Here is a 17665-nt window from a genome sequence, read left to right as displayed (position 1 = left end):
TGCCTGTGGATCACCCCGGGGCCCCAACGTGGAGACGTGGGGACATCTTTGCAATTCCTTGCAGATAGTCTTCACAATTTGCAAAATTAGGAAAGGATGCCCGTTATCTCCCTCGCGGGGGTGACCCTGCGCCCCTTCTCCTTGCACCCGCATGGCTTTCTAAGTTGGGCAGGGGTCTGGGCCGGATCCCGCGGGGGAGCCCCCCCCCCCCCCGCCCTGATCGATCGGATCTGCTCAGCTGCCCTTGCTTGCTCTCCCCCCGCCCGCCTGCGCAGCTCGGGCTTCCCCCACCGGGCGCCCAACAAGTCTCCCCGCTCCAGCCTGCGCGCTGACGCGCCGGCGGCGGCACGGAGCGGAGCGGAGCGCGGCGCGCGCGGGGCGCCTAGGCCCGAGGCTGGGCTGCGTCGGGGCTGCGCGGTGCCCAGCCTCTTCCCCTCGCCCGCCCGCCCGCCCGCCCGGGAAGGTGGCGGAGCCCGGCCGCCGCGGCGGCGCAGCCCGTCCCCTGCGCTCCCCGCCCGCCCGCCCGCCGCGCGCTCCCCTGCCGGCCTCTCCTCCCCCACCCCTCCCGCGGCTCCCACTCGCCGCCCGCCCGCCCGCCCGCTCTCCAGCCGCCTCCTCGCCCGGTCTCCCCGGCTGCGCGCGCGCGCCTCGGCCCGCCTCGCCTCGCCTCGGTGCCTGCCTGCCCGGCTCGGCCGGAGCTCGGCCCTGCCCGGCCCCGGCCCGCCCGCCCCAGCCCCGGCTCTCCCGCGGAGCCGGCCGCGCAGCCCGGCGGCGGCGCTGCCTCGGACCCGATGCTATGAGAGCGCGGCGAGCCGGGCGCCCAGACCTGCGGGAGGCGTCGGGCGCGCGGCGGGTCTCGCCGGCTCCGCGGGCGGCTCTCCGGCTCCGGCTCCGGGCTTAGCCCCGCGGCGCCTCGGCGGACCAGGGCGCGTGGCGAGCGGCCCTCGGCGTGGTGCGCGTGGACCGGCCGCCGCCGACATGACTGCGCGTCCGGGAGTCCGGCCGCCGCTCCTGCTGCTGCTGCCGCCGCTGCTGGCGGCTCTGCGCGCGGGGCCCCTCGCCGCAGCCAAGGGTAAGCAAGCCGGGCCGCGGGCTCGCTCGCTCGCTCGCTCCGCGCGGGGACGTGGCGCGGGGACGCGGCCCGAGGCCCGGTGGCCAGCGCGGGGGGCGGCTCGGGGCCGGAGACGGGGCTCCCCCCGCGCCCCGCGCCGAGCCCCCGCCCTGCCTGCCTCGGTTTCCCGGCCGTGTGCGGGGTGGTGGGGGTGGGGGGGTAGGGTGGGGGGGCAGAAGCGGCGCCGAGCGCGGGGCTCGGGGGCGAGGCCGGCCGGGCAGTTCCCCGGACTTTGCCTCCCTCTCCGGGGTGGGAGCCGCGCACCTGCCCGCGCCGCCGGCCTGGCAAGTTGGGGCTCCGGGGGTGGTGGGGCACCGGCCCCGGTGCTCCCCGCGGCGCCGCCCGCCGCGCGCTCGGCCTCCCCTCGCCGGCCTCCTCCGGGGCGCCCCGACTCGCCGCCCCCCCCGCCCCCCAGACCCGGACTTCGCGCCCTCCAACTTGTGAGGCGCCGGGGCTCCCGGCCAGCGGCCTCCCCGGCGGGGCCTCGGGCGCGGAGGGTCCCGCCGGCTCCCCGGAGCCCGGGCCCGCGGGGTCCGGGAACTTGGTCTCCTCCGCACGCCGAGCGACTTGGGGACTGTTGGCCCTGGCTCGCCCGCTGGAGCCGAGCCGGGCTCCCCCATTCCGCGGGCGGCGGGGAGAGGGGGCGCAGGGGGCTGAGATGGAGGGGAGGGGGCTCCCCGGACAGTGCCGGCCCCGGGCTCGGGGCTCCACTTCCTCCGTGTCCCCCCCCCCCACCCCGGCGCCGCCTTCGCGTCCTGGGGAAGATGTGTTCGTGCAGACCCCGGCTTCCGCGTGGGGGGGGGGACGCAGCCGTTCGCGACCCCGTGCCCCCCTCCACCGCGTTCCCCCCCCCCCCCGCCACGGCCCTCCCCGGGCCAGATTCCTGGACGATGGGGAAAGGGATGGGGGGGGGGACTCCAGATCCGCCTGGAGAGGCGGGGGGGGCTGCTCCTGGGGCCGGAGGAGAGCTGGCACCGGGCCGCGACCCCCCCCACCTGCCCTCCCAGGGGAGGTTTGTGGGGTGACTCCTCCCACCCCCCATGCCCTCACAGGCCCCCCCATCTGCCCTCCCAGGGGAGGTTTGTGGGATGACCCCCCCACCCCCCCATCTGCCCTCCCAGGGGAGGTTTGTGGGATGCCCCCGACCCCCCCCCCCCCCCCCCCCGCGCATGGTGGGTCGAGGTTGCTCCCAGCACCCCGGCTCCCCGGGCCCCGCTGGCCGGCTCCCCCGCCTGGCTCCGGGGCTTCACAGCCCGTCCTCCGAGCAGGACCCGGCTGGCCGCGCCGAGCGGAAGGAGCGGGGTGGGGGGGGCGGGGGGCGCAGTGTGCCCCGAGGGGCCGCAGGGGCGTGCCCGGCCCGGCCGGCGGGGAGACACCTGCCCGCCGCACAACTCCGCACAACTTCCCGCCCGCGCCCCGCGCTCGGAGCCGCTCCCGGAGCGGGGCTGCGCCCGCCTCCCCCCGCGGCCCCCGGCCGGCCTGGGCGCGCCCCGGCTTCCCCGGAGCCGCCCGCGCGGCCCCCGTCCCTTCCCCCGCAATTAGCCGAGGTGGCTGCGTGGAGACGGCCGCGGCCCGGCCGGCCTGGGCTGCTTGATAATCCGCACACGTGTGGTGTGTGCGGGCGGCTCCCGCCCCGCGCGGTGGGCGGCCGCGGGCGGCGGGCGGGCGGGCGGGGGCGCGGAGGAGGCGCGGGGCGCGGGGCGGGCGGCGGGGCCCCGAGCCGGCGCCGCGCGGTCTCCAGCAGGTGCTCGGGCTGCTGGGCCTGGAGGGGCCCCGCCGGGCAGCTCGCGCCCGGGCCCGCGCGCGCCCCCTCCCCGGCTCCCAGGCCCGGCGCGCGCGCCCCGGCGTGGACGGGGTCGGGACTCGGGCTGGGCGCCCCCGCGAGGGCGCGCCGCCTCCTCCCGGACCGGCCCCGGGCCCGGCGCCGCCTCCCCCGCCCGCGCCCCTGGCGTCACCTTCCCCGCCGGTGCCCTAGGGCAGCAGCGGCGAGGTCGCCATTCCTGGCCCAGCAAGGCTGCGTGGACAGCTCGGCCCTCTGCGGGGGCAGCGGGGCTGGCCACGAGTCCGGGGCGTCCCGGGGGCGCCCGCCAGCAGCCTGGCTCCCAGCAGGAGGAGGAGAAAGCGAAGAAAAAGGGAAGGGGGCAGAAAGAACGGGGCTTGGCCGAGGGCTCGGGGCCAGGCCTTGGCCGCCCCGGGGCCCCTGGTGCTGGGGGGAGGCAGGCAGAGTGTGTGATGCCCCAGCACCACTTGTGACCTGTTTGCTTAGTGGTGAGAGGCGGTAGAAGTCACTGGAACCTGTTCTCCTGGGCACCAGAGCATCGTCAGCCTTAGTTGATCACCTCTGCTCCTCAGTGAAGTGTTGGGAGAACCAGAGACCCCGAGATGTTGGTTTCTTTCTTTGGGGCTATTAATTGCATGATTACCGCCCCCCCCCCCCCCAGTATGTGTTATCTCCTCAAAAACATCACATCGTCTTAGTCATCGCAAGAGAAATGAAGGTTGTAATTCTTTTCCTTTAGTGAATACGTGGGGGTAGTTCATTCCAGGAGTGCCTGCCTTGGCTTGCACCGCCCTGAAACTCTAGGGACACCGTGTATCTCTTCCTCCTTTCTTGACATGGGCAGCATGGAAAGCACAGTTCCTCTCAGGCATCCTAGCAGAGCTTCCTGCCAGAAATCGCAGCTAGTGCGAAGAAGCCCCGAGCTAGGAGAGGTGAGAGTTGCTTGGGCAATTCCAACATCCACTCCTCTCCCCAGCACAGAGATTTTCACGCAGATGTTGCCCAATCCCCACAGAAACAACCCAGCCCAAGAGTGGAGGAGACCCGTTAACCTTTCCAAAAATGCCGACCAAGGAAGGAAAGCATGCTGAGCCCCTCCACTGGCTGAGCCTCCCGGCTACAGGAAGCCAGAGGACCTGAGGATGAGAAGGAACAGGAACCTTTAAACTACCCAGCACCAAAAACATAATGCAGTTCCAATGTTTGCAGCCAGGATTTCCTTAGCAAATCAGACTCTGTTTTCTGGTTGTTGTTTTTTTTTCCTTGTTAGGTATATTGATTTGTTGTTGTTTGTTGTAGTTGTTGGTAAATTCAGAACTCGCTTAGCCAAAAGCTTTGGAGTGCTGACCCATCTGCTGGGTCTGCTGCCTAGTCAGCTCTTTGGGATTTCAAAGGAGAAGACTCTTTCTTCTGAAGTGGCAGGCTTCAGAATGTGAACGGTAGGTCAGACTTCGGGTCTTCCTGTGCCGGTGGGGAGGGGGCTGGGGAACACCTTGGGCCTCGGGGTCTTGGGTATCTTGCCCACAGAAGGCCTAGGGAGAGAATGGCTACTCCTATGTTGGCTTGCCGTGGGAAAGCTTGCGTGACCAGAAGCCTGGACCACTCCAGCCCTTTCAGGTTCTTCCAGGCCAAGCAGCAACTCCCTCCAGGGGCTCCGCTGTCTGCAGTTCAGTTTTCTCAGACATCAACCAGCTCTGAAAAAAATGTCAAGAAAATGGCTCTGCTTCCTTTAAGAAACAGATCAACAAAGGCGCAGTGGCCACTTAGTGCTTGTTGCAAAGGCCCAGCAAATCCGGTGTAGACATTTCTAAGCTGTCAGAATGCAAATGGCATATTAAATACTCCATGCTCTGATGAATTCTAAATGCGTCTCTGGTAGCTTTTTTTTTTTTTTTTTTGCTGAGCTCATAGTGAAAATAAGTGGCTACAGCTCACAGGCAAGTAAGGTAAGCTGCGGTTGCCTTTGGCCTTGCCTCATTTTTCTTTTTCCTTGTTGAGTTCATTTCTTTCTGTAAGGCAATTAAAAAGTTACAGGGATATTGGTTGCACCTACAAGGTGATGAAGGCGTGCTTTCCTTCGTCTTGAAATCGCTTGACAATAAATCAGAGGAGGTGTCTGATGGAGACAGAGATACTATGTCATCTGCTTTGGCTCTACCTGGGTCTTTGTGCGTAGACACAAGAGCAGGGACTTGAATTTCCACACCAGAATAGTCACAGTGAAAACAAACCAGTTTGCTTCTGTGGTTTGCCTACCAGCAGGATTGGCTTGGATGAACTACCTGAGACCAAGACTGTGCAGGAAAGGTGATTGGCTCACTGTATACAAGAACGCCCTCTCCCTGTTGAAGTTCAATAATTGTGTATGGCTATTTCTTCCTAAATGCAAACAATGAATCTTATCCCCCAGTGACGTTATAGGTAGCCTTTGGTTTCTTGGTACATCTTCATTTAAGGTCTAATGTAGTCCCTAGCACTGAGGTTGATACGTAACCAGGAATCCGGGGAGAGGAAAGTGCCATGGTGCTTCCAGGGAGTCACCTGCATTTTCCATATCCTCACACATCCTGTCCCTAGCTGGGTGAAAGGTTCCACCCTCCCTCCAGGTGGCATCTGTCTCCTTCCGCAAAACCTCCCGTCATGCTTTGAACCTTGCCCCAGCACCAGCGCTTCACTACCCCCTCCTGAGCTGCAGTCGGTATTGACCGAGCCTCTTTGCCAACCGTCATCTCCACGGAGAGCTTCCCAAGTGGGTCCAAGCGGAGCAAGGCAAACGGCACCGCACAACCACACCACACAGAACTCACCACACGGGCAGTTCTAGATGGCTGGTAGAAGTGCAAGTCGCAACTCCCACGTCAGTAATGCATCTTGCCCGAGCTGCCATCTCTTCTGCTTTCTGCAGTTCTGGATTTAGCTAGGGGGAAGCAGAGGAAAGGGATGAAGACTTTTACAGCTGCCACTGCATTCGCGTCTGTGTAGCCCAAAGGCCACTTTTGTGTTCCTCTCAGCGCTCGTGGTCTTAACTTTCCCCCATCACCTTGGAGGAGTTGGCCTATGGTCACTGCGGTGGGCGTGAGATCGGGGTCGGCATCCGGGAACGGATTTCTGTTGCGGGTCTGAGGTCCCCACTCGCGAGTTGTTCTGGGATGCAGTTGGGATGCCTAGGCACGGGATTATGTCAGATATGAGTTCCATTCTCATCGTGTTGTAGTTCTTATTTTTGTGGGTTTCCCTTAACTCTTTTTTTTTTTTTTTTTTTTGGCCAGTCCTGGGCCTTGGACTCAGGGCCTGAGCACTGTCCCTGGCTTCTTCCCGCTCAAGGCTAGCACTCTGCCACTTGAGCCACAGCACCGCTTCTGGCCATTTTCTGTATATGTGGTGCTGGGGCATCGAACCTAGGACCTCGTGTATCCGAGGCAGGCACTCTTGCCACTAGGCTATATCCCCAGCCCTCCCTTAACTCTTAACTTCAATAAAATTCAAGAACACACTAACAGGCCTAAGGACGTCATAGAAATAAATGCGGCCTTTTCTAAGTCAGCCAGGGGGCCCGGAGCGGCTTTGGAAGTCGAGGGCTGCCCGTACCGCGTCTGGCACGTTGAGCCCGGCCAGGGTTGCGTTCCTTACGGTAGGGAGAGACCTCGGATTGTCCTATGCAAGAGTCGCTGTCTCACACTTGCTCTGCTGTGATGATCTCTCTCTGTGGTGGGTTCTAAGCACCTGAGTACTCTCCACTCCCCCTCCACCTCCGCCAAGTAATTGATAGACAGAGAACACAGGCCGAGCCCGATCACACTTAGAGGAACAGGTTTAAAAAAGTAATGAATAGATCATCTCGAACATATTACATATTGGAGTTACGTATACTATGTAGCTTATATTGCACAAAATATAGGCTATCTGATGGGCTCTGTAGATGGTATCTAGATCTAAGAGGCAGATTATATCTATTATCCCTTGCTTCAACCCTGTCGATAAAGATGTGGGGATCTGATCATCAATTCATTAATCCTTTCCAGGCCAGTTCCTAACGTCACGATGGACATTCCGGGTTATGAAGCTGCAATTATTTTAGATCATTTCGTTTGCATTGTCAGCGCTTCCATTATCCATGTTCACCACTTTTTTTTTTTTTTTTTTTTTTGCTGTTGAATCTTTTTAGTTTTTCAAAGACGAATTTACAACAAAGCTGAGACCCAAGCTCCTTTTCCCTAGTGTTTATATTATGGGAAGCCTTCAAGAGATAATTATGTTCTTTCATATAAAAGTACTGCCCAAATGAATTATTTTTTCCCCTTTTCCTGTTTAGTATACTCTGATGTGATTAGTGTTATGTAAGAAAGAGCTAAATGTTAGATTAAGATTTGAATTATTTGAGGAATGATCTCTAATGAATTAAAAGCCTTTGAAATTAATTGTGAATTCTAAGCAGTTCTCTTCCCAGTGCCATGAGGGTCCATGGGCTGTGATCTGGAGAGCTTTTTCCTCCCCTCGTTTTGATGGGAGCCTCTTCGCTGATGCCCTATGAGTTGGTAGTTTTCCTCACGAAGTGGGATGCATCGGGTCAGGAACGCAGGTAGCATGGACCTTCGGGCTCCTTCCTGGCCGGGTCTCCATGGGGCTGACCCGTCGGAGGGCTCTGGGGGCGGAGGGGGGGCCCTCGGGGCTCAGTGCAGGTGGAGATCTTCCGGCTCAGCAGTGTCCGCAAGGCTGGGCTCCCTTGCTAGGAAAGGCGGGGTTTCAGTTTTCTTCCGAAGAACGGAAGTAGGAGAGCGTTCGGTGGTCCCGGGAGGCCTTTGTCTCCATGATCCAGGCGGCTTGCCCTCTCGCCTTCCGTGTTTGGTGTGGGCCGGGGCGTGTCGATTTTGAAGGATAATAATTCCGTCGTGGACAGCCGAGACATGCAGAGACCGGGTGGTGCGAGCGTGGGAACAAGGCTCACAGTCCCGCAGGCGACGTACAGGAAGAGAAGCTTTCCGCTCGAAGCGTAAATCTCGTCTTATTTTCTTTCGGCCACACGGGGGTTTGAACTCAAGGCCTTGCACTCTTTAGGCTGAGTCATGCCTCCAGCCCTGCTTTTCGCGGGTTGTGTTCGGGAGAGCCTTGCTTCTTGCCCGGTGGTACGCTTGAGCTTCCATCCGCCGGGTCTCCCAGTGTCCCTGGAATGCCAGGCGCAAGTCCCAGCGCCCAGTGTTACCCCGGGGAGACAGATGGCCACGGACGGTTCTGCCTGGGCAGTCCTGGCACCACTGTGGTTTCCGTCTCGGCGTCCCCGGTGGCTTGGGGGAGAAGGCAGGCGGTGCTACGGCCAGCGATGGGTGGAGAGCGGGAAGGGGTCCCAGGAATTAATGCTGCCGCGGCTGGCCTCAAACCACAGTCCTTCTGTTCTTAGACTCCCGGGGAGCTAGGATTAAAAACGTAAGCCACTGGTGCCTGTCAGAAATGGACATTCCTTTAGAATCAATTTATATCTCTCCTCTATCCCATTCTTTTATACATAAAAACATTGTGGGCAACTTTCTGTTAGGATGTCATATATATGCATGGGGGTTATATATATGTGTGTATGTGTATTACATGTTAATATGTACTATATAGGTCTTACACATATATGTGCATATCTAATATGTATAATACACGTTACATACATATTATAATGATATCTATAACAATATTATATATATATATATTTATACACACACGTTATATGTTTCAGGCTAGCTGACTGAAGTGGTTAAGGATTTAGGTGGAAATAACATCCCTTGGCCCACATCTTTGTACTTTTCATTTGTCATATCCTGAACAGTGAAGCCTTGGAAACAAGAGGAGTTGGGGAGCTTGATACCTCCAGCCAGCCTAGGGTGAGGCCTGGGGTGATTATCATCTGAGCCTGAGGGTTCGTGGCCAGAGCTGCGGGAACATGCCGTGCGGTGTAACCGGACAGCAAGGCCCTTCTCCTCACCCGCCGTGTTTATCACCGGGATGTTGATTCTCCTGGCCTTCTAGGTCTCTCATGATGAATGCGGCTCTATTCCAAATCATTCTGGTGGCTGGGACACTGGTGCCTTGACTGCGCTGGGAAGCGAGCAGGATGGAACCTCTAAGAAGGGAGAGCAGGGTCATGAAGAGGACGCAGAACCGGGGAGGCGTTGGGGACAAGAGCGGCGGGGAGGCCCGGCCGCAGGGCAGCGTTAGGTCTCCTCGGGTTTCCTTTTGGGCGGCCACCTAGGGTCCGGGGGGAGCATCCTGCGGATTGCTGAGCCCGTAAACAAAGTCCAGACACTCAGAGCCCAGATGACCGCCTGAAGGCGTGGGCACAGACTTCTTCAAGCCCTAGCCAAGAATTTCTCACGAATGGAGGCTCAAACTTGTCAATAGAACCAGCTTTGAGAATTCTTTATTTTTTTTATTACTTCTCCCATGAATATTCGTTTCATGTGCATTTATTAATCGTACCTACTTCTCTTTGTATACAGAGTGAGTTATCGAAGGTGTTTGCGTTTAGTTTTCAGCGACAATATTTTAATATTAGGGCTTGTTCAGCAGATATGTCAACCTACAATTGTCATTTTGATCTTCATGACTATTTTATCTCTCAGCTTTTTACTTTAAAAGACTTACATAAGAGGATTAGGGAACAAAGAATTAATCAGTTTTCCTCTCTCAGTCTTTTTTTTTTAACAAGTGCAATTGCAAAAAATTACCTTTCCCATGTTCTTTAGTGTAACAGGAAAAAGAGTAGGGATGTGTTGTCAGGATATCAGAGAGACAGAGCCTCTGCTGACCTGAATGTGGAAGAAGAGTAGCCAGGCTGAACTATTGGCTATGATTGATATCATCTAGATAATGTGTTTTTCTTTCCATTGTTATGATGGATAGACAGTAAGATGCTTTGTAAAGGAGTTGGTGTAAAATTCTCTATCCAGTGTTACATGGCAGCGTGTCGGTGCTACCCTCTCTCTGTGTGGTGGTTTCTCTTATATTTTCTGCTTTAGAAACTAAATCTGTAAGAAGAGAAAGAGTATTGAAGTCAGAGGCCCAAGGTCGCCGTATTGCAGTAATAAAACGAGAAGGAGTCTGCCTCAGGCCTTGCACTGACTCAAGAGGGAAACTGCTTACCCGGGCACAAGGTCACCAGGTGGGCGGGTATGGGAGGCCCTAACACTAGTCTGCCAACCACACTCTTCTAGAAAAATCCCAGGAAGCAAGGGGCCTAGCGCTTGGCTAGCTGTGAACAAGAAATGCAAACGTCTGTCCTCCACAGAGAACAAGGAATCTGTGTAGGAAATGATGGCCAAGTCTACGTCTCGAAATCATGGAAATGAACGTAGCTACATTTCCCCCCGAACAGTTGTGAAGCTACAGTTGGGAATGCCAAGTTTGGGCTAGAGCACAGGGAGATGAGCTGAGGCACTCTTGTATCTCTGGAAAAATTAGTGTTGGGTGGCGCTTCGGGTTCCGCACGTGCTAGCGCCTCCAGGTAAAATGCGAAGTGGAAACTACTAAACAGTATGTGTATTGTGATCCCTGTTTCCCTGCAGTGAGGGCGGGAGAGTCGGGCTCCTTCCAGTGTGCACTGGCGAAGAAGAAATACAAATGCCGCCCTGTGGGTGCCCAGAGCTCGCGTGCCTTTCTGGATGACGATGGTGACGTGGAATAAAATGATTGTGCTTCAAGTTTTTTTTTTTTTTTTTTTTTAAAAAGAGTATATGAAAAAAGAAACCCCACAGGTAGTTATCTCTCAGGAGACCACCTGAGCGGGCAAAGTGGAGGCAGATTGAGATATTTGACCGTGAAGCGCCCTTCAGATTAATTATAGGTCAGGCCTCTCGTCCGTGTCCGGTGTGATCGGATTTGGGCACATTTGCAGAGAATCTAAGCAGAGCTCCGTCTGAGAGCCCGCTTTGTGTGAGGTTCTCTCCCTCCCCCCCCCCCCCCGTGGTCTTCCTGCCCAGCCTGTGACACCTGCAATGCCTCTCAGCCCTCCCCTCCCTGTCCAGCTGCCCCGCTGCCCAGGCCTGCCCGGGCCTGCCCGGCCGTCCTCGTCGTCCATGCCCCGCTCGCTCGCTCCGTCCTCCTGTCCCCACTGCTCCCTGCGGCTTTGCCTCCCGATGTCAAGTTCCTCTCTGGGAAGCCCAGCATGGCCAGGAAAGTTCCGGGCTTAAGCGTAACACCGAAGCTTATCCCGACAGCTGGAGGAGCCCAGCATCCGGCGCTGACGCTCAGGAGAGCGCGAGGCTGCCCCGGTCCCCCGAAGCCTCAGCTGGATGCAAATCTGTTAAAGGATTTTGTTGCTTGTTAAATACTTTATTACAGTCGTTTCTTTCAGGCCATTGAAAATCACATTAGCCCGATGCCATTGTGTTAACGATTTAATATATTTTGTATCAGGAGAACTTGAGTTGCATACGTGTGGTTGCAGAATTCTCAACTTGAAGGAACTCAGTTGACTAAATTTAACCACACTGCAAGGTTTTATTTGTTAGGTCAGCTCAAATTAGTCCAAAGAGACAATCACATTGTTTTTTGTTTTTTTTTTTAAAGAAAATCTTGAGGATTAAAATGATTTAACTGATGAACTGACTTCAAAGAAACAAAAATCAGGTCATTATTTAGTTTGGCAGTTAGTGTCTTCCCGCAGAAATAATTCATGTTGGTGTCTCAGGTGGTCTTTGCTAGTGAGGAAGGATCCTTCCCGGGTGTGATGGCATCTATCTTCGCTGCTTAATATTTGGCCTTGAGAAACATTAACCCCCTGCTTGCCTCTGTATAGGCGAGGTCAACTGAAATCAATTTTGTAAACACAGGACAGAAGCATAGGGAAGAGTTGGGTCCCCCTAAGTCGATGTAAATGTTAGCAAGTGTTATGTTACCGGAATAACAGTTCTAAACTCTCGATTCTGTGAGATGCAACTTCAGAAGAAATATTTTAGAGAGAGATTAGCGGTTAGTGCAAATTAACCATTATGTGTGGCTACAGCAAGCGGTAAGAACAACTCCATTATCATCTTCTAGAATATTCTGAAGGGAACACAACGCTTCCTACACTCCTTGTTTCCTTTATAGTAAGATATGCATGATCGATCAGATCAATTGATAGTTTAGATCAAGTTAATCATTTGAACATGGGCATCAAAGACAGCGTGAGTAACATGAAAGTCTCAGAAAATCAGTTAAATGTGCGTTTGAATCATCATTTAAAATCAGGAAGCTGTGGATGTTTGAAGAGCTCTGAGAGGAGCAATAAATGAAAACAGATCACGTTTGCCGCGTGCTTGGCAGAGTGAATCCATCCAAAGATTCTGGGATGTGGGGAGCATTTCCAGGAGCAGCGTGACATTTAGGGGTCCAGATGAATTCATCCGCAGCCCTAACTGGTTGGTTTTGCCCGAGGAAAAGTAATTGAGGCTACTGTTCAAAAAGAGTGTTTGAAACGGTCTTCCAAGTAGGGCACTTGAAGCTCAGTCAGATCCATTATCGCCTAGGCAATAGACTCAATCTATCGTGTTCCCGAAGGCTAAGAGTGGTCGGTGGCTTCAGAATCTCTGGGGTAAAGTCTTTACACTCGCAAAGGTCTCCCTCACGCGGAGGACAGGGCCAGCGCGCCTCCCCTTCCCACAGGGGACCTGCAGCGTGGAGACGGCCACGTCCGCCTGGCCCTGCCCGGCCTGGCCCGCCTGTTCTGCTCTTGTGTCCTGACGTGGGTCGCACAGACCCTGGGGCCTCCTCTGACCCTGCGGGCCTGTGAAAAGGTCACAGCCCTGCCCAGCGGTCCCATCCCCGGTATCAAGCATAAACCCCACCTTGCGACAAAAGAAGCAGAAGTCCCTTCCGGGTGGCGGAGGTCGCGAGGGTGGCAGCCGTCAGGGTCAGGTTTGCAGATCTGTCACCCGCGGTGGTGTTCGCGGGGTCGGGAGCAGGGACGCCTCAGAGCTCCGGGCCTGCACCGAGTGTGACCTCCAGGAGCCAGGGGTGCGTGGGGGCGGGGGGCACCGGCCGTGCCTGGCGGGATCGTGAAGCGGGTGGACCGCCCCCGCCAGGGCTGCTGGTTGCGCCTGCGCTGATGCTCGCCGGACAGCACCGCATCGACTCAGTTGCGGGCTTGCTTCGGGCCCTGCTGGTTGATTCGCGGACAGACGGGCAGGAACCTGCTGGAAGACTCCACCGTCAAGGCCGGCTGTGCTCCAGGGTGCAGGACAGGGAGCACTTTTCCAGCGAGTAGATAGCGGTTCAAGCACAGCGGACTCCCCGCGAAGCACAACACAGGGCAAAGGGGCTCTGCTTCCCAAAGCCCGGGGTGCCCGGCCCGTGGCCTGCGCGTTTACAGCGGCTAGCAGCGCTTCTCTGTGCGTCTCCGAGCACAGTCGCCCTCGAGCGGCTCCGCCTCAAGCGGAGGTTGAATAATGGAAGAGGCGGGGGAGCATCGGACGGGCCCCGTGCCTGCCATGACGAACTTCTAAAGCAAAACCCCTTTCCACCAACAACGCGGTAAACATACAGACGGGGCTCGCGGAAACAAATTAAAAACGTGGCCGCTTCTTTCGGAGGGTGGACGAGATGAAAATGAATTACAGAACGTAACACATTCCTTTTTAAATTAGTTGATTTTTTGGGGGGCTCTACCTAAAAATCAGTCTGAAGAGTTATAAACGTCTTGAACTTCTTGCATACAAAGAGCTAAGGAAGACGCTCCCTAATAGCATGTAAACATTACAAGCTCATGTGTTATTATTCTGCTCAAGGACATTTTTATTTGCATTTCATTATGATTCATTAATTAATTTAATGAAGGATATACATAGAAATACAAACATAGATGGAGATGTTTGCATTTCATTATGATCCATTCATTAATCTAATGAATATCATAAATATTTGAAGACATGTTGAAAAACCTAAGAGGAGTGGTAGCTGCAGGTCCAGAGGAAGCAAATGCCAGCCTTCGTAAGTAGAGAGAAACGTGAGGACGCGCGCGGCCATCTCCTAATAACCACCTCTGCCAATTACTGACTCCTCTATTTAGAGATCTGTAACCGGGAAAAGCCCCAGAGCGAGCCAATCATACGTGACTCTCTTTTACACAACTGTTCCCTCTTTAAGTAGATTTTCTCCCAGCAAGGGAGTTATTTTTTCGCATGTACAGCCAATCTGAGAAACACAGAAAGCAGCATGGAGTCCTGTGAGATTGGCCCGTCTCTGACGGCTCTGAGCTCCCTATGCAGATTCCAAGCTGCTGTCTTCCTCTCCTGGGATTGCAAATAAAACATTCACACTTCATGACTCTGCCACCTCCCTCTCCGCGTGGCCAGGCTCGCGGCTGGGGCACCATTTGTCCCTGGTGCTTGCTTGGGTAGGGTGTCAGGGAGTTTCAGGTGTCTCCTTGCTGGTGCGGAGCTGGCCTCGTGCCTGGACCAGCAATGTCTGTGTATGCACGTGGGTGGTTTGTGTTTTTTTTTTAATTTGTAGTGTGTTTAATTCAACAATCTCCTAAATCAGTGGTGATAGATGATTTGAACTGGCCTTCTAGTAACTCCCTTTTCCTACGACTTCAGTGCCAACACTAACCATCATTTATTACTGACGGGGACATTTGTAGTGTAACAACACAGGTCCACAAGCAGCTCGAGACTGCATTTGATCATATTGCATTTCCTGACAAAGCACGTGAGGCTCAAGAAAGAAGTGGCTTTTCCCGAGCCACAGCTTCGAGGCCGTGGCAAAGACTCCAAGCATACCATCCTCCAATCTCTGCCTTTCTCTTACGATTTTGAGCCTAAATCACTACTTTTCCTACTTTGGAATCATGTTATAAGGAACTTAAAAAAAAATCCAAGCTAAGCTTTGTGAAATGGCAACCCTTTTGGAGAACAACTCAAAGATAATAATGGTACTGTTAAAAATTAAAAAAAAAACTAAGTTACTAGTTATTTTATATAAGATATTGACCAGACTTTATTCTGAAAAATTACATACATTGAAATGACTGGTTCTGTGATTATTTTTTAAATCATTTCTGTGATCATGTTCTTCCAACACTTAAATGTTATGCCAAATGTGATGTAGAGTTTTTAACATCCTGTCAAAATTTTAAGTAGTTCCAGCCTCCAAATATACATGGTAAGAAAGATTAAGAAATCCTCTTCATACTGTAGCAGCGCATGAACTGGCGTGCTAACCACCACCGCGCCAACATGATCTCTATAAATATAGCCGTCTCCGGAAATAAAATTCTCAACTTCATGCCTTGGACAGCTTCATTGAAAGCTTTTCCCCTTCAGATTGTTCCTTTTCCCCTGTTTGTTCAGAAGCACACAGGCTTTAGAGAGTGACATCTGTGGTCAGGCTGTCCTGTGGGCTTTGCATTGCTGGCGTGCAAGGTATAGCACGGTCATCTTTGCTCCGAAGGAGCGGAGCTTTCGCGGAGCCCATTCCAGAGAGCGCCAGGTTCGCTTGGAAATCTCTGGCTGAAGAGTAAGTAAATAAAAGCACAGCTACGGATAGTTTACCATTAAATAAATCCTGGTGGCTCCTGGGGCCGGATAAAGAGTTTATATGGTTTCGTGTAGTTGATGGCGGTGGGAATAGCTGTAGACAGTCGGGATTGGGAGGGAGGATGGGGCCGAGCGAGACAGAAGGCCTGGTGCCGGGAATTCAGAGATGGCGTCGCGGAGGAAGGGCGAGTTCTGCCGTCCCGGGGCACAGCGGGGTCATGGGAGGTGGACACGGTATGGTTGCAGAAACCTAAGGAACCAGCGAATTCTCGGTCCCACAAAAGTCTTGAGAGTTGCCTCTGTTTTTATCTTGGTTTTCGGGAAATGCACACCTGTAGGTGCTGGCTAGAGCCCCGAGGGGAGAAGGTCAGGCCCCAGCGGAGGCGGGCGGTATTTGCGAGTGAGCTTCCCGGGTATTCCTGTGGGGTGAGCTTTCTGGAGCCTCCCCTTGAACGGGCCCTGTGGTTCTGCAGCCAGCCAGCGGCAGAGCCGCAGCCTCCTGCTCTCAGGCACCGGTCACACGTCCCTTTCGGATGATTTGGTTCCCCCCTCAGTGCAATTGTGGTCAGTGCAATCACAAAGAGCGCCGAAATCAAGTGTTTCCCGTGATATTCGGCTGCCGACGGATCCCCCTGTCTCTCCGTACAAATGTGACGAGTCCTGTTCAGTGGCCTGAGCATTCTGGGTAGCTGGGTCTGTGGCGCCTAGGGCAGGATAGCTCTGAGAAGGTGTAAGGCGTGACCGGTGCTGGAGACGGCAGCTGGGGGGTGGGTCCGCGGACACCTGCGAGGGTTGGCACTCACGGTAGGGATGGGGGGCATCCACACTTAGTACACAGACACGCGTGCCTTCCATCCACGCCGTTCTGTTCTTGGGCATAGATGGGTGACAGGCTGCAGCTTTTCTGAGTTTATTCGCAGCAGTAGTAGATAATGAACGTGTAGCCATCTCATCTCAGGGGCGAAACTCCTTCCCCGAAATGGAGCTGCTTTATTCATGTTCTTGAAGGAAAATCAACCATCTCCCTGCGAATATCATTCTGGATCCTATTCCTGGGCTTTATAATCCCTTAGGGGGAAAATTCAATCTCTCTGTGCTAATCCAGAGTCTCCAGTCCTGTCTCTTTCCCCATCCCTGCCAGTAGGAGAGATACCTAATGATGTTATACCTTTCATCAGATACTCCTGAAGGTGCTGGGAACACACACCCTATCTCTCTTCTCTCCCCTCTCCCTTTTTCACTCCGGTTTTTAGGAACTTTTCCACTATTGGCCGTTGTTTAGCTGATGAATGAGGAGTACAGTTCTCTATTTTTAACCACGACATGTATCATGTCTTCTCCCAGAGAAATTTATGGCACACAGATTGTATGTCATCACTTGCTGAGTATCTGACTTAGCAGATATTTCTTCTCACAAAGGAATCAATGACACAAATCTATTTGTCTTTAATTTCTAAATCTCCAATTACAGTATTGGGAATTAACCTATGAGTTGTAGCAGAAATGTGTCTGAAGCCTGTGATATTTTTATATTTTCACAAAAATGTTTCTAGCCATACAAATACCAAAAAGTAACATATATGTATACATATATATGTATGTGTATATATGTATATGTATATATATAGTTTTTGAAACTGTGTTGAGCTTTGCCCACTGCAAAATCCATTTCTAATTTAACACTCGGGAAATTACATTGATTAGCAAGAAATCCTTTCCTTGTTTGGTGGCATCGTCATTGTGGCAAATGGCACCTGTGCCAGCTTTCATTCTAAGAGATTCATGGAAACACAAATGATGTTAGTGTTGGAGAAGATGTTTCTTCACGAAGTAGACCTGGTTTTGCTACAAGGTTACTGAGGTTGAGTGATTTTTTTAAGGTCACGCTTACTCCGTGATTTAGGAGTGACTGCGGAGGAAATCCCCGCGGGAACCGTTCTCACAGGTCTGCGGAAAGCTGTCCTGAACTCCTCTCCAGTGTTGTCCTCCTTCAGTTTCCTGAGTAATGAGGTCATGTTTTGGCAGCCCGGTCTTAGGTTCCAAGCTCAATGCTGAAAGGGATGACGTCGATCAAGGTGTTCCTAGTCACAAACTGCTTTGTTGAACGGTAACCGTTTTCATAAAAGAAATTAATTCGTGAAACAGTTAATCCGAAGAATAACAAAAAGGGAGCTTTCAGAGTTACGCCGTCTTGAGGCTTGAGTTTTTCTGCACAGAGCAGGACTAAGAATCCGTGAGATGGGTGGGCGCGATGACCGTGGCCTTCCGTGGACGCTCAGG

At 54.4% G+C, this 17665-nt stretch overlaps 1 protein-coding gene across 1 annotated transcript in view; it reads left to right on the top strand.

Annotated features, from left to right (window-relative positions):
- Nucleotides 1-761: 761 nt before the first annotated feature.
- Nucleotides 762-17665, top strand: part of Csmd1 (CUB and Sushi multiple domains 1) — an 874507-nt gene continuing 857603 nt past the window's right edge. The window contains 1 exon segment of the mRNA XM_048330750.1: nucleotides 762-1072. Coding sequence (XP_048186707.1) covers nucleotides 979-1072 — 94 coding nt within the window. The 5' untranslated portion in view covers nucleotides 762-978.

The sequence above is a fragment of the Perognathus longimembris genome, chromosome 21 (assembly GCF_023159225.1).
Source record: "Perognathus longimembris pacificus isolate PPM17 chromosome 21, ASM2315922v1, whole genome shotgun sequence".
Classification (NCBI taxonomy): Eukaryota; Metazoa; Chordata; class Mammalia; order Rodentia; family Heteromyidae; genus Perognathus; species Perognathus longimembris.
This window is presented reverse-complemented; position numbering and strand designations above follow the sequence as displayed.